The sequence below is a fragment of the Cariama cristata genome, unplaced genomic scaffold (genome assembly GCF_000690535.1).
Source record: "Cariama cristata isolate BGI_N322 unplaced genomic scaffold, ASM69053v1 scaffold25048, whole genome shotgun sequence".
In the NCBI taxonomy this organism is placed as follows: domain Eukaryota; kingdom Metazoa; phylum Chordata; class Aves; order Cariamiformes; family Cariamidae; genus Cariama; species Cariama cristata.
The window spans coordinates 29754-46733 of NW_009633263.1; the positions used below are offsets into that span (position 1 = coordinate 29754).

Below are 16980 nucleotides of genomic sequence, written 5' to 3' on the forward strand. Positions count from 1 at the left end.
ACCATCAAGAAGAAACACTCCTCCCCACCCCGCAATGCATGAAAACTCACACATAAATGAAAAAAACCGCTAGAAATCAGTTAAGCTAATGAGTGAAACATATGTATGTCAGGACATTAGGATGAGAAGAAGAAACAAAGTAAATGCTTTAAATACCTGCACATAAAACCAGCTTCATTATATGTAAGTGAAAAATCACATGCAAAATAGAAACATTGGTTCATCTATAAGTACACAAGATAACTAAGAAAAATACTATTTTTACCTTGCTAACATGCTGATCATTAAAGCTGTACCACTGGTCATCACTAAAAGATTTTATACAGGCATAATAATGGCCACCAGCAGCACTTCCAGAATGAACCATAACAGAAAAAAGCTCATATAGTAAAGAACTCTGGGGAGAGAAGAAGTAGGTATATTGAGTAAAGGTAACCAAATGATCCTTTTAAAAAGTTTTAAAACAATTACACAAACCCAAATATATAAATAGTTGTGTGTTACAAAACAGATCTGTGTAACAGAAATGCATTACTGCAATAGACCCTGAACAAAATCAGAGCTCTGATATGCTAAACATCATACAAGAGTATGTAATAATGGAAGTAAAGAGGAATTTCCCCTTTTGCTGGTGGGAAGAGGGAGAGAGACAAGACCAAGCAACTTAACAAAAAAATATGGAAACATCTGTGAACTGGAATAATGCATTACTGTTACTTCTTTTCTGTACAAGCTCTGAATTCGTGAATTCTTAGCTAGATAGGTATTAAAACATATCTCCACACAAGAAACAAAAGTATGACCAACTTCCCTGTAGCTACAAAGCTTAAGCTTATTTGCTATCACTTTTCTCTGCATTCTTGAAGACTGCTTTTTGCCCCTTACTGTATATTGCAAACCAGCAACATGCCATTCAATGCTTTTCATCACTCTGCATTAATTTCTCTCACATCACTCCAAGTTTGCTGTCATAAACCTTTCTTTTCATAGATAAAAGGATGGAAATAAAAGGTACTAAGGACTCACCTTCAGTGTTGTGCATACATTAAAAAATAAAATTGAACAATACTGACTCACGTAAGTGTTACAAGAATATTTTTAGATTATATAGAGGAAATGGTCTGTAAATTCTTAGCATATACTGCATCCATTATTAAGATATCCAAAACAAAAAGCTAACAACATGGCTTGACAGCTAGTTTGTCTTGACAGCAAATAGTATGAATTAATTGGCCAAAGCTACTGTCAATACTAGGACACGACATTTGCATTAGATACATTACAATACTCTGCCCCTGTTCCAGTCAAGCAACTATTAGTTTCTTTCTTTTTTCCAGCTAAGATTGATGGTATTCAGAACATTTATCAAAAAACCCTTTCAAATGGTTTAAGGTAACGTTAACAGGGACAGATGTGCAGATTAAAACGCAAGTCAGTCGAAGTATTTATGAAAGCAACAGTTACAGTCAAACAGCTTCCTAACAAGCCTGAATAAAAGCTATTGGCCAAATTTCAGATGAGTTCATTGAATAATGACACATGAAGTATACATTGTAGACATTACGATAAAACCCAAGATTTTTTGATGAATTTTGTATTGGCAAGAAAACTCAATTGGTTTTCTTGCAGATCTCTGCTAATCTTTATGTCCTACAGAAGGATGACTGCTATCGTAGACTGACTTGATGCTCAATTCCTTTATATTAACTCAAGATGACTGAATGAATATTTAACATTTAGACCCATGGCCTCATCTATACAATTGTTCTTATAAGGACAAGAAATGGATGGCAGGGAGATTGATCAAAAAACTTTCCAGTCTTCTTCTTCTAAGCTGCAAGACACTTTTGCAGCCAAAGCTGGTAGGCCTTCCACAGCTGGCCTCAAAGAAAAAACACTGTGCACAATACAAAACAGTCTTCAATTTGAGGGTCTGCTGCCAAAACAAGTTATCTGGGAATTCTCAGTCTCACAAGCTGGGAAGACCTTTATTCTCAGGTGACCTCCAAATCAGTTGCATGCTTTCCTTTGCTGCAGTGTAAATTTTTGGAATTTGAATAAACGCACATCCCCTCAACCCCACCCCCAATATCAGAATTAATTATATTTTTATCATTCACTTTTGGGGTAGGTTGACCCTGGTCAGCAAACTAAGCACCCACCCAGTCAGTCACTCACTCCTCCCCTTGAGTGGGATGGCAGAGAGAATCAGAATAGCAAAAGTGAGAAAACTTGTAGTTCGAGATAATGACAGTTTAATAAGAGAAGAAAATAAGAAAAAAAAAATTATGCAATGAGGCAAAGGCATTACTCACCACCTCCCACCAGCAGACCAATGCCCAGCCAGTCTCTGAGCAAGAGATACTTCAGAAAGCCCCCCAGTTTTTACTGCTAAGCATGACATTACACAGCAGGGAATATGGTATGCAATATCCCTCTGGTCAATTCAGGTCAGCTGTCCCAGCTATGTGCCCCTTCCAGCCTCTTGCCCACCCCTAGTCCTACCCATTACAGGGGCAGAAATGAGAAACAGAGAAAGCCTCGGTGCTGTGCAACACTGTTCAGCAAGAGTTAGAACACTGCTGTGCTATCAATACTGTTTTAGTCACAAATCCAGAACCGAGCACAATACAGGCTGCTATGAAGAAAATTAATTCCAACCCAATCAGACCCAGTACAACATTTTTTAAACATACCTTTTCACTGCCAGCTTTAGAAATTCTTTCTGCTGCACTATTGCTTTCAAGGCAGATTCCTTCATCAACTCCATCATCATTAGAAAAATCATTGCTCATCTGATCGCTGTGACAACTGCCTTCATTTTCAGCTCCACTATCAGTGCAACTCTCAGTCTGAGGAGACTTCTTAAAAATAAGACATACATACTAGTATTACACAACATTTAAAGTTACACAGAACAAGAAATAACAATATGTTTGTGAAATGAAAAAATCCAACCTGCAAAACAATGAAACTCCTCAAAACCCTAGAGATCTCTGCAATTCAGCATCAAAAATGGACTTGTTTCTGTTTGTAACTGTCTTCAGGCTACCTCTTAGATCAGTATTTTCTTGTCTTGTGTGCAACTAAATGGTAATTACCTGGTTTCACACTTGACAAGATTCTAGATGTTACTAGTCTACTCCATTTACTAGTTATTTCAATTAAATACCTGTAAGTCTAATATCAGATAACAAATCCTACTGTAACATGGCCCAGTTAATCAGACTGATTTGACTGGAAATACTTTCCTCCACAGTCAAAGATGTTTTTTCCTGTTTCAAGTCATTGGACAGAGGTCAATGTATTACAGTAAGACTGATTAGTGTTCTGTCAGCTTAAAAGCATGATGTCAACAACACTAAGAATGCAGTTCATTTAGTACAAATCAGTATATTCATCCCTTACCTGATCCTCTTTCCTCTGGGTAATTCTTTTGATTTTCTGACAGCTGTTAATTTTGTCTCAAGTTCTATTCTCCCAGATCAATCTTCATGCTCATTTAGCCCCCCCAGTAACACTTTGAGAGGTATCAAATTACTTAAATGGCACACCTCATAAAACAAAGGTTTGTATAGAGTCAGAAAAGCATATGCATATCAATGCCCATATGCGTATCAATGCAGTATTTCTCTTATACCACTACAAGCTAGCAAAGTGACATAATGTTTTCAGAAATAGAATCAGAGGAATAAATTTAGTCGTTAATGCAGAAGGCACATTAAATACTTTTGGTGAATGTAATTGCACAACATGAATTTTGGCCAAAACCAGAAGACGACAGAAGTGTAAAATTTTAAAAATCTCATTTGTACAGCACATACAACATTGTGAGTCAGAGGGAAGGAATTAATCATTAATGTTTTCTGGACTAATTTCAGCATTCAGAGTTTCAAAACTTTACATCATCTCTTGTGTGAATCTGACGAAAACAGACTCAGACACAAGTTTAAGAAATATGTTTCATTCTGGATTTGCAGTGTATGTAGAAGCCCTGAGACTTGTGCTTCTATATCACTCATGTGAAGATAGAAGAAATCAGAAACAGCTTCTTTATGGAAGCATGGAAACCTTATAGCGTTTAGAGAATATGCCTTCTTTTCAATATAAGAAAAATCCACAAGGACAAATCTAAAAACTTCAAATTAAAACATTGCCATGGCTAAACGACATTTTATGTAGATGAAATCAATTTTGATAACATTATTATTAGACCGACATTTTAATGTCATTAATGAGAAGCTTCAAGAAAGTTAGACTTTTCTCTGAAATCAAACACTTTACCTCATCTTCAACATCAATGAAGACACTCATGTCTAACTCCTCAGGAAAAGTCATACGATCATTGAGTTTAATTCTGTGCATAGTGGTATAATCAAAGTCAAATCTCTTCAGCTGTAACGTCAGCAGATATGGAAAATGCAAGAACCGCAGACCCTAAATGAAGCAAAAGACAAGATTACGCTACCATTGTGAGGACTGGTGTTTACCCAAAGTAATTTTCGCAAATGATTTGGAGAGTCTTTACCTTCCTTGCATCACATTTCTTCTTACATCGTTCACAAAAATATTGATTGGGGCCATCAAGAATCTCAGGCTGAATGAAAGCATGCAGTGCTTCTTCCTAATAACAAAAAGATGTTATCTGATTTTTAAAGAATGTTTACTATGTAGGCATAAATCAGAACGATAACTTTACAACAAGATTGCAAACACATACAAATTACTTCAATTAAATCTACAACCAAAATTTGATTGACATAAACTTCGATACGGACACAGAGTCAGGAAAACATGAAGAGAAGCCAACCTTTCTACCCAGTCCAAGGTTAAACAGTCAAACCACAATTACCACTAACTATATTTCATTCAGTCTTTGATGAACCCAAATCGGTTTTGTTTTAGTAAACATACAATATAAAGTGACATTTACTCCTGTTATCTTGCACATCACATTCAGTCATGTCTATTCAGTCAACTGCTAGGAAAACAAGCTTGTTTTTTAACCCTGCTTTGGCCCTGTTCTCCCAGAGGTGGTGGTTCTGCATTTCTGGAGTTTTTTCCCCAACAGATACCATCCCGTAATTACTGGAGTGGGGTGGGGGGATGGCAGGAAAAAATGTTACTCAGCTCCTCAGTGCCCTGCCTGAAGGCAGCCTTAGTCCCATTCTACAAAGGGACTTAGGAAACTACATTTGAAGGTATTATTTTTAAGTGAAAGGTGAGGAAAGGACAGAGGGAGAGTATTCGAGCTTCACTCCCAAAGGAGTGAGAATCAGATACGGCCATCTCCTATAAAGGCAGAACTAGCTTCCTAGCATGAACCTTATGAGGTAACTGACCAATAACTGGAATTCTGTCCTCCGACAGCTGCCTTAAACTTCTGTCACTAATGCTTAAATCCAGGAGTTTAATGATTTCTACTTTGCTCCTCTCTACAGCACACAATATTCAAAGTACAATCAAACTGATCATTAGTCCTCCCCCTAACATAATTTGCAATAGTGATATTGCCCATAAGTTGTATATTCTTCAGAACAAACTTGTTCGAACAAAATTTACTAAGAGTATTGACAGCAGTTAAGAATTTTACCCAGAGGTTTTAAAAGTTAAGATCTTTAACCCAGTCAGTTTGCAAGCCAGTAGGCTCTGGGTTTCTGAACTCCAAGTGGAACCCAAAAGTTCTCTGTTCACCTATGGAAGTGAAAACAAATACAACTGGCACCTTTAGACATTCAGTTTAAAGCAAAGGTCATCAACAGAAACAATGTTTATAAAATCATCATCTCTTATGAAGGACTGTAGCTGTTCCCCGAGGTTTGAATAAGAAAGAAGGGGGTTAACTGGGCAGAGTAAACTTACCAGTTGTAACGTTGCTGGCACAGAACTTAAGATTACTATCTAAATCCTGTTGTTTAATAAATCACACTTTGGGAGGAAATCAAGGATATGCCAAGTTTTTCAAAAAGCCTCCAACTCTTCCCTTCTCTCTTTTTTCCTTCTGAGAACTCAGGGAAACAGCAAGAACAGTAATAAAACAAATGTTTTACAAAAGCTCTGTTGCTGTTCTTTGAGAAAGGACTTGTTAAAAAAGGACTGTATTCCAGGTGAAAACTACTCACAAATTAAAAGTGTGCCAAACTCAATAGAACAACTGCATATTGAAGGCAGTTATCTCACTTTACCATTTTTGGATCCAGCCAGAAAAGTCTTTGAACAGCCCTGAAATCACAGCTCTTAGGCAGAGAGATTGTCTAGACACGTGAAAATATTTCGGAGTCTGAAATGAACTGCTGTCTACGTATTCACTTCCTAAATGCTATAGAGCCTGAGTTGCTTTTTACTCAAGGGCAAGAAACAGCAATGTTTAGTAAGATGAAATGTGAGGAATCTCATTCTAAAGTGTAAGAAAGAAGACTATGCAAGTTATAACCCTGCTTAAAAAGGGGAAGAAACAGATTACTGCATTTTGACTATTCTGTAAACTAGTTAAGGAATTAATATTCAGAACTATTTAAATGAAAGCAAAGAAGTTAATAACTAAGTCAGAAAACACGAAACATAGAAAACGGCATATAATGACCAAGGAACCATCTCTTATGAATCAAATGTCAGTTAAGAAATAAAAATATATTTTGAATGTAATAAGAAAGTTGCAATTCATGCATCAACATGAATATGAATGACTGGGAATATACAAATGTTGGAACATGAATTATTATGTAATGCTTACATAGACTCATCTGATGTGCAATTTAACAAGGAAACATACTATAAATTTTTACAAATGAAAAGAAGTGATGACCCTTCAGATCCCCAAAACCTGAATGAAGTATTATTATATTACTCTTGTGGTTTCACTGCTTACCACACATAGCAAGCTGTGCTCTGAAAAATCTGATTAAACTCTTGAGAACTCCATTATTTTTGCGCTATATGAACATCCATGTATTTTTCAATCATGGCATAAGGAACATCACTGTTCCTCAGGTTTACTCATTTGTGTCTCCTCCAGTGTTCTATACAATCTTTACATCAAAGTTAATTCTGCTGATGAGGACGTTTCTTAATACAATTCCTATTCTAATGCAGTTCACCATTTTCTACTCTGACAGTTTACTCAGCAAAACCAGCAACAAAGCTTCTACGCTGCGCAATCTACCACATGACATCCCACATTTTTGTGCAGCTCTACTTTTAGAGTAAACGTTACCTTTGAAATGATCTTTGAAGAGGTCACTATTACGTAGCCTTAGACCTACTACACGTTTCCAACATTCCCAATACACGCACACACTTCAAAATATACCATAAACGATCAAGCAATAGATTAGTATGACAACAGCTACTTAAACTTTTCTTTATAGTTCACACAATCAGAAGAACAATACAGGCTGAAAGACCTCTGGAGATCATCTGATCCTAACGCCCTGCTCAAAGGAGGTCCAACTTGAAGCACATTGCTCAGGGCCTTGTCCAGCCAAATTCTGAGTATATCCAGTTTTTAATGTTCTGATTATGACACTTATAACACTTAGTATACTAAAATGCCATAACAAACAGTGCAAACTAATTATTGTCTAGCTAAAGACAGGCACTTCGGACACACTCGTCACCAGGAAAACGCATTATGATATAGTCAGTAGTTCAACAGGTATCTTACTACAAGCGTTTTCTAAGTTCATAACGGAATTAGTAGAACCTTTATGAAAAGTTACAGAATAAATAGCAATTAGCCAAAACTGTTCTTGGAAAAAACTAGAAACTAACTGCTATCTCAGATTTTCAGAGCTTATCTAGTTTTCCCATGTCCAAAGAATATGCTCAACTAAAAATACAAGACCTTGTCATTATCAACCTAGCTTAAAAATAGTAAGTATCACATCATCCATATTCAAACTGCCTTCAACAGTTTTAGTTTGGCAATGACACCACAAAGCAAGTTCACACAGAAGTCCAAATTAACTTCTGCCCCAAGAAAGGTCTACCTGTATGCATACTTACACCCTGAAAATAAAAGCTAACATACAAAAGATGGTGAAAGCTAACAACATCTAATGGAACAGAACTGTGCTTGCTACATCTCCAGAATACTTGTTGTATTACTACTCTTCTGGTATTACAAAGCAATTTCCACTGTTTTCTAGTAAAGTAATTTCAGCATGCCAGCTAGTTCCCCATTGCATCCACTCTTCTCTCAGCTGTGCTTCATCTTGCAAAATTTTTTACGTTTTGCAATCAAAAAAAATCTTTTTAGCTTATGTCTAACGCTGTTAAATTCAGGTGTCTACACAAAAGATGCGAGTACCTACAAAAATCAGTAGGTGAGTCACCGTTCCTGTTTACCTCCCTGAAATAAGCTATATATTTTTATTTTTTATGTCTGTATTCCTACTGACCTCAAGAAAAATACTGATTCAGGGTCTTTTAAACCATGCCCCTGAACAATGCAGATAGTATAAGTACTTTTTCAGAAAGTATCTCGAGATACATACTGACAAGATCTCCGTGCCCCAGAGCTGCCCTAATGAGTTTGTAGCGATTCAGTCTTACTACGTGACGTTGGGGGATGGAGTGGAGAATTAGGAAAAAAACTTCAAAATGCAAACCTTAAAAACATACTGAAGAATTTCAGATTTAGTTTGTATTAGGAAATAAAGAATGCATAACATTATCCTTCCCAGTTCTTCTATGTTCCCATGTATTTAGAAGTAATACATATATATTTATAGATAAATGCAACATTTCAGGTATCTACATTTTTTTGGTAGTACACAATGTCGAACAGTGGGATAATACACTTTATGTGGCATTCTACAGATTAACCTTACTTAAAGCTCATTCATCCATTCTCTTATTAGAAAGTAATGGAAAATCACTTACCTCTAACTAGAGTTCTTTGAAGGTAGTATCCTCCTTAGATCCCCTATCTTGGGTTGTGTCGCCTGCTGCAAGTTCCCTCAGGAGCTGACTAGCAAGGTCTAAAAAGTTTTACATTCCCTTCTATAAGCCCTATTAGCGCATGTGTGAAGTTTTTGATCTCTCACTCATACCCTTTTACCTACACCTACTAAATCACCATCATCTATGGATCAATGGAGGATACTACCTTCAGAGAATTCCATTTAGAAACAGGCGATTTTTCCCTTCTCCAAAAGCAAGTATCCTCCATATCTCCCCACTGTTGAAGACTACAAAACTAAAAATCTGCTACAGATAATACAAATGCAGGGAGGAGAATCAACTGAATATAATCAGAATATGAATTAAAAAAAGCTCAAAAATTGAAGCATCAATACAAATTGCAACCATGTAACTCTGTGTAACAAAAATCTTAAAACTATTTTCCTCAATGTAGTAAACCCAGTAAATGCTGATTTACAGGAGAAATATCAAATACTACTAAAAGTAATCTGATATTCAAGTTCTTAATTGTTCAAGCTTTCTGTCTTTTTACAAATATACAAAGTCTTTTTTTGTTTGGTTTTTTTTTTTAGCATTCCACTGTAGACTTCTCTACTAAAGAAAAAAATTCAATTTGACACACATGTACAATGCATTGTTAAATGTGGAATATAACTACATGAACTGAATAGTTTTCAGTAATAGATCAGAAAAATCTCATTATTGAATAAAAATTACAACAAAAAATTTTAGTTTACAGAATACTTCTAGATATGAGCTTTAAAAGGTGAAAAGGGAAGCCACCTACATAAAGTATCACTCCCTATCGATACAGCTTCAATTAGCTGGACAGTTCTAAAAAAATTTTAATGTAATCTTAAAAAGACTTCAAGGGACTTCACTAACTTGAATCCTTTTTGTGAGATCAACACCCCTCACCTTTCCTACTTCTCAAGATCGGTATTTAAAGTTTTAAATGAAGAAGTACTTTGAATCTACACTGCCATTTAACCTAATTCTAACAGTTCTTAACAGAATTACTGTTAAGAATGATGGACTATTAGTGCTTTAAAAATACTGCCAGCATACTAAATACAAAAGGAAATATACTTCATATATAATAAATAATCCTGGTAAGCCAATTACACAACAAGTGTTTGTTTAAGACAACCTTTACTGAAAGACTTGTTTGATTTATTCTTATTCTCTTTCTCATAACTTCATCCATAGTACAGGTATTTTAAGCCACAAGAGTGGAATTTCACAGTTTGTAATCACTTCTTCTGAGAGGGATGGAAAAAATAAACCAAAAAACCTTCCAGATTTACTAAGCAATATATATGCTTGCCAACATCAGTAATGCTGGAGCAAAAGTGACCAAGAACACTGTTGTACAATAGGATTTTTTATTATCATTAAATCGCTTGTTAAAAGCATATGGTATTTGAGAAGTGAATGTTAAAAAGCACAGCAACAATATGGCAATTAAACTAAAAATTTTAAGTCAATGTTCTGTTCTTTCACTAAGATTTTCAAAGCTACGAAAATTTAGCAGATGTGCCAATAAAGAGAACAACCCAAATAGAACTTTGTGATCTCATTAAAATATCTTGAGTAAATGCTGAAGATTTTATCAGGAAGAAAATAATTGATTACTGCAGCCCTAAGGCAATAAAATTGCATTTCCCCTCCCCTTATACATGCACCAGTAGGACTCATTGAAGGGCAAAAGAAAAAAAAAACAAAACAAAAAATAAACCAAAAAGCCAAAAAAAATCTTCTAGAACTTGCTAGCTGGTTCACTGCACAAAGACGAACACCCCAAGATGGAGTATCTAGGATGATACTTACCATGTAACAAATTATACCACTGTCGCATTATGTATTCTATGTGTGTATTGATGCACTATTAGTCAGCATAATAGTACACACCACGCTAGCAAATGCCTGGTTGGAGCCATATGGCCGGATGACCAAAGGAATATCCAGGTAAGTGTCGATTCTCCAGCCTTCATAACCACATTCTAGACATCTTACATAGTCCTTCAGTTTGCCTTGATACAGTTGATTTATAAGATCGGCCTGAAACAAACAGATATTCAACAGAGCTTTAAACAAATGAAACAGAACATATTTTCTTTCTTTAGTTTTACAAGAAAATGCCTTTTTCCTAAGTCTTAATTGCATAGCTACACATTTAGAATACCATTCCCCAGCAGTACATCCATCTCTTGATTTCTTCTTTTCTCCTGCCCAACCACAGCACAAAACACATATCAAATGAGTTTATCAAACCACATTATATAAGCTTCATAGTGTACTTCATGGTCACTTCTTAAGAGTGAGTACAAAACTACAAAAATTGAAGTTTATGTTCTAAAAACAAGCCTTGATCTTGCAGACGTTGTTAACAGATTAATACTGCAGTCCTTCCCTGTGTCTCCAGAGACAGGTCCAGAAAGATAAAGGAAGTATTTGCCAATCTACAAATCTGAAAATTGGCCTACAAGTTGGCCACTTACCAAGATGTAGCATGTATTATGAATATATTCCTAACTTTCTCCTACATTAGAAGGGTGGGCTTGGGCTTCAAGAGCCAGCAATGTAGCCTAATAGATACTGACAGCGAGGAAGCTATCACAGGAGTTACACAATCACTTTCTCTGCTTCAAATAAAGACCAAGCATCAAGAATTCAGAACATTCCACTTCTAATTGGAGGAGAAAAACATAAGCAACACATTCTTGAAAGTGGTACATTATAGTAGCTTAACTATTCCACCAAACAGGAAAACTAGCAGCTATTGCAGACTTACAATAAACTGGTATTTAAAATTCAGTTAACATTTTTCACAATTATCCTTATAAAAGAACCCAACAAAACTCCACAACAATACCACACTGCTGAACAAACAGAGGAAAGTTTTTATACACTTACCTGTTCTGTTTGCTTCCATTTTTGCTCCAAAGCATCAAACATAACTCTACAAAGCTCCTGTACATCATGTTGCTGCCATGCTGTTGGAAGTTGAAATTAATCTTAATTAAAACAAGTGATGTTATTAGCCCCAATGCTAACCATAGCCTGAGAATACTTCCTAAAAAGCTACTGATTTGGTAAGTCTGTACCTATTATTTACTGCATTATTCACTATTGGGCCAGTGTTAATTCCACAAGCAGCTGCCCCTCAAGTTAAGTAAGAAAAATAAGCAGCCAGCTTGCTCCCAATGTTTATGCATAAACAAGAATTGCATATATAAGCAAGAATATGTAAAAAATACAGAAATGCTAACATGCATTGTTATAAAATAAACTGGTTCTGACTTATTTCCCACTTTGCGCTGATTCTCTAAAAATAAATTTTCAACTCCTTATCATGCCATTACTCCATGGAAAAATCAGCAGGTTATGGGGAAAAACTACACTATACAAGTGTCAAAAAGAAAAACACAAATAATTTTATGGAATTATCCATATTATTTTCTACTTCATTGTGAAACATGCGCATTTGACATTTGTGATTCAAAACAGATGCAAGTTTCTCATAAAGAATTACTTCTTTAGAAACAATTAGCAACTGTAACAATAGCTTAATTACAAAAATACAATGCTTTTTACTTTAACAGCCTAAAACTCAGACATAATTTCTTTTAAAAAAAAACAACAAAAAACTCACACCACAACAAAGTACCCATTTAGACTATTTTGTTTCCATTGAAACAAAGTGGATTCTAATAATTATTTTTAATAGTTCCAGTATTTTTCCCCATCAACAGCAGTTTAGGTCCCTAACAGGCAGCTGCTAAAGTAAATCACAAAGTTTAATAGCTGCATATTACCCTCACTACTATCCCATCCAAAACTCCGTGTAACATCTGTTGTTTCAATTGCTCTTTTTTTGCTGGTCTGCAGTAAAACAAACAGTCTTTGAAGCTGGTAGGGGATACTCGTCACAGGGTCCTCTTCAGATTCTTCAAATTCCCATCTATTCACAACACAAGACATTTGACAATTAAAAATGCTTTGAAAACTTTACTCAAAGAGGCATTTAAATCAGTATGTATTACGTTTCAAGATGTCTGCCGGATTACTGAAGTCAACTGAAGCTCCATTTCTTGGGTAAAGTCAAATGAAACTGCTTTACATTTCTGCAGTAAATGACAACACTATTCTTTAAATGTACAAATCCAACACAAATGCGTAAAATAATTCTGAAGTCAGTCACTGCACAAATACAGACACAAACTGCACTTAGTATCAAACTTAATTTCAAGTTTGATGTTTTCAAGATGGGGCAAATTCTTTAAAGCTTGTCAATGGCACAACCAATAACGTTATCTCAGTATTTTACTAAAAATCTGAAGCTTTTAAGTAGATATAATTTATAAGTCTATCCAGCTTGACCTCAGGTATGCTTTTCAGTATCCAAACAAGGAAATTTTGAAAGGAGGAATTCAAAAGGGTCTCCGATCAATACACACCAGCACAAATTGACGAAAAGGCTTTGATTCTATGTACTTACTTATATAATGCATTTCTAAACTCAGGAGTCATGAAGAGTGTTTGTAGAAGGCTGTTCAAGTAGCAAGTCATTGCTTGATTTACTAGCCCCACATACCCTAAAAATACAGGAATGAGATGGAAATAACACAAAAAGATGGGAAACACTTTAAGAGTTAAAACATTTGACAAGACGACCATTCTGTGATAATGTCTAAGAACTGCATCCATTTGTTCTTATTTATTGTTATTTACACTGTAAAAATTGAGGAAATATTACAATTGCTCAATTCTGAGAGTAATAGAGAGTAATCGTTCACACAACAGAAATAACTTCCCTGAATGACATGAAGCTATTTTAGTGATTATGAATTATGTTTCATAACAATAATCAGTATTTAAGGTTGAACATTGCACCAATGAGGACGCAGGTAATTGTAAACATTTTAGGAGTAGATTTAAACACTTTATAGAAGAAACTAGAATATGTTAAGAAACAATTCTCAACCTGGACTAGCGGAAGGTGTCCATGCTTACGGCAGGGGAGTTGGAACTAGATAATCTTTAAGGTCCCTTCCAATGAAATCATTCAATGATTCTACGTACTAGCTTGCTTACTGCCTGGTGTCAGTTAAAAATATCCTAGATATAATGTAAATATTATTTGTATCTGCATTTGTTTGTACTATCACCTTAGAACTACAAATAAAAAAAAACACTCACGTGCCCACACACATGCCTAAAACCTTCTCCTATAATAACCAATTAAAACAGCTACTAATCAGTGACATTTTTTAGCTGAAAAGGGAATTACTTACTTATATTCATCTTACTGTAATTTTAGGATTTTCTCCAAAATATACAATATTAACAGTTGATAAGTAAGCCTCATATAGTGAAGCACAGTATAAAGAAATTAAATAGGTCTATTTATACTCTGAAGCTCTAAGTAAGTATTAAAATCTTAATTCCATACTAGTCATGAAAAGGCAGCTACTCCATGCAAAATAGAGGCATTTTCTGTGAAGTGATTGAGTTAGAAAACATGTATTTATTTCTCTACTCAATACAGATCATCTTTTCACAGTTATATGAAATGAAAAAAAGGGATGTGGCGGATAAACTTTCTTATCTCTCAAAAAAATCTTGAGCACGCATGAATTGGCATAATATGAATGTCATCTTTGCCTCTGCTCAACAACTTTAGTACCAGGAGTTTTTCTCATTACTGAGCTGTAACTTGCTGTCTCCCCCCGCCCCCCTGTGCAGCAAAGGCACCCAGCCAGCCTCCCGGGACCTGCCGTGGCACTTGCCTGGGAGGCAGAGCTGTGCTCCCCTTCCATGGGGAGTCTCTGCTTGCTGGTGGGCAGCCAGGCAGCAGGGGATGAACCTCTTAGGGAATCATGGTGCAGGCAGAGAAACTGCAACTAGGGACTATGGTAGGAAGGCTTCAGTTAACACGCGGAGTGCAGAGGTTTGGCAATACCCCCTCTATAAGAGTATCATGTACTCATTAAGCTGTGAGTGAACACACAGCTTAAGGTGAATAATTTTTTGCAATACAATCCTGACTACTCAACTAGAGACACAGAAGCAGATTAATATTGAAATGGAGGGCCCCTGACAGAGAGTCTGAATTTCACTGTCCCAAGTAAGAAAAGGCTGGGATAAAGCTCTTCTGTTCCCAAAGTGATGTGAGAATATTGTCGAAAACATCATGGAAAATGTAGAGGTGATGTGGGTTTGTTAAAATAAATTGCCATTCATTTCAAAAATCTTGAAGTGCTGCTATTTGAAAATATGCTAAAATAACTACAAATTAGCATTGCCTTTACAAGAGAGAACACTATACCTGTCTCCGATTTGCTCAGGACTGCAGAATAAGAATAGCTTTGACTGACATAGTCATTGGTACAGCCAACAGAGCCTTCTCTTGGAAGTGGGCCTATAAATCTGTCTTGTGCACTGTCATCTGTTGCACTTGACTCCTCCTGAAAACATAAATACACTGATTTTATGCAAAAATCATACAATTTTTTACTGAAGCACCTACAAGTTTTACTTCTTTCTCTCATGGCTAAGAAATCAATTCTGCTAAGCATATCACACAAGTTTTACAAAACTGCAGATATACAGTTGCTTGTGTAATTAATTCTGCCTTGTAAATTCTCAACCACTTAAGAAATAATTCTAAAGGGCATTTGCTTCCACTGATGCGAAGAATACTGTATAATCAAATACAGTACTATAATGTATACAGCAAGCAAGTTTGCAGTTTAGCATCTCCTGTCTCAAGTTTTCTGCACTGAAATACAGAATGAGATTTTTCTTTTCAGATATAAAAATTACAATTCAGCATTCTTTCAGAACCACTCTCAAATTCCGATCTTACAAACAATTATTTAAGCGGGGGGTGGGGGGGGTGTCCCCTTTTCAGATAATTAAGTCCACAACAAAGGCTAAGTAGGCCAGCATTATGCTGACATGAGAGCTGAGTAATAAATCTTAATATATCACTAGTCTATCCAATCCCTGATTTAAATAAACTGCAGCTGTGTTTATCTTTCACTGCATCACATATTTGAGAAATAAGAAATTTCAAGTATTTTGTTATGGCAGGCAGTTGCTTCTAGCAACACTGACAACTCTCCTATACACTTTTTTTTTTCCGTAAAGGCAAATTTGGAAACAGGTAACTACTGTTGATACAGGACTGGTGTTTCTGACAATTCTGTCAGTGGCCTAGTATTGCTTTCAAACACCCAGAGGAAAAGGATTAGGTATATGATTAAACATATATTGTTAAGACTTATCTCTAAACATGTCAAAGATTCATTAATTATATAACCCTAGAAAATTACTCACAGTGAAGTATTACATAAATATTTGACAGCACGAATAAGAAGTGACAGCAAATCATTACTAATGGAATTGATCCTACTCAGGAGAAACCTAGAAGTGTAAAACAGTAGTCTAAAAGTCTGTTGAGAAGGTTCTTGAAGAAGCTTATTGTATGAAATATGCAGCCCAATTTTATTTCATTTTCTGATCTCATAAGATACACAGAACATGTATCTCCCTCCCCTCTCAGCACTATAGCTTATGTAATGAAGATTTTACTTACTGGCATTATATGAGGCTGCTCACCATCTTTGTCTGTCAAATGCAAAAAGTTCTTCTTCCCTGGTTCAAAACCAGCATCAAGAATAGTTTTGTCACTGTTCTGATCTATTGGAGTCTGCTAAAAAAAACAAAACAAAAAAACCAAAAACAACAAAACACACACACAACATGTTTTTAAACAGATCCCATCCAAGTCTATTGCTTGAAGTATCTTCTGACACACTAAGATGAAATGAAAATGATTAATTATCCAGTATAAACAACACACACTCATCATTAATACTGAAAGAACTTGAGAAGACTTTGAGAAACAGTTTAAATTAAGGATTACAGTAGTTTACTCCTCAGAAGTTGGTTAATCTATTCAGGAGTCAAGATACTGGTCTGTAAGTTTCCTGCAGAACATCAAACCATTTAGTGTCCTATATAGCTTGCATATACTTTTTTTTTTTA

At 35.6% G+C, this 16980-nt stretch overlaps 1 protein-coding gene across 1 annotated transcript in view; it reads right to left on the reverse strand.

Moving 5' to 3' along the window:
* USP47 (ubiquitin specific peptidase 47) overlaps positions 1 to 16980 on the reverse strand; it is a gene marked incomplete at its 5' end in the record, with an annotated part of 40430 nt that overhangs the window by 22585 nt on the left and 865 nt on the right. Inside the window, 10 exons of the mRNA XM_009706704.1 lie at positions 266 to 397; positions 2697 to 2864; positions 4285 to 4437; positions 4529 to 4624; positions 10837 to 10986; positions 11842 to 11921; positions 12744 to 12889; positions 13427 to 13523; positions 15257 to 15395; positions 16529 to 16642. Coding sequence (XP_009705006.1) covers positions 266 to 397; positions 2697 to 2864; positions 4285 to 4437; positions 4529 to 4624; positions 10837 to 10986; positions 11842 to 11921; positions 12744 to 12889; positions 13427 to 13523; positions 15257 to 15395; positions 16529 to 16642 — 1275 coding nt within the window. The remainder of the gene's footprint in view (positions 1 to 265; positions 398 to 2696; positions 2865 to 4284; positions 4438 to 4528; positions 4625 to 10836; positions 10987 to 11841; positions 11922 to 12743; positions 12890 to 13426; positions 13524 to 15256; positions 15396 to 16528; positions 16643 to 16980) is intronic.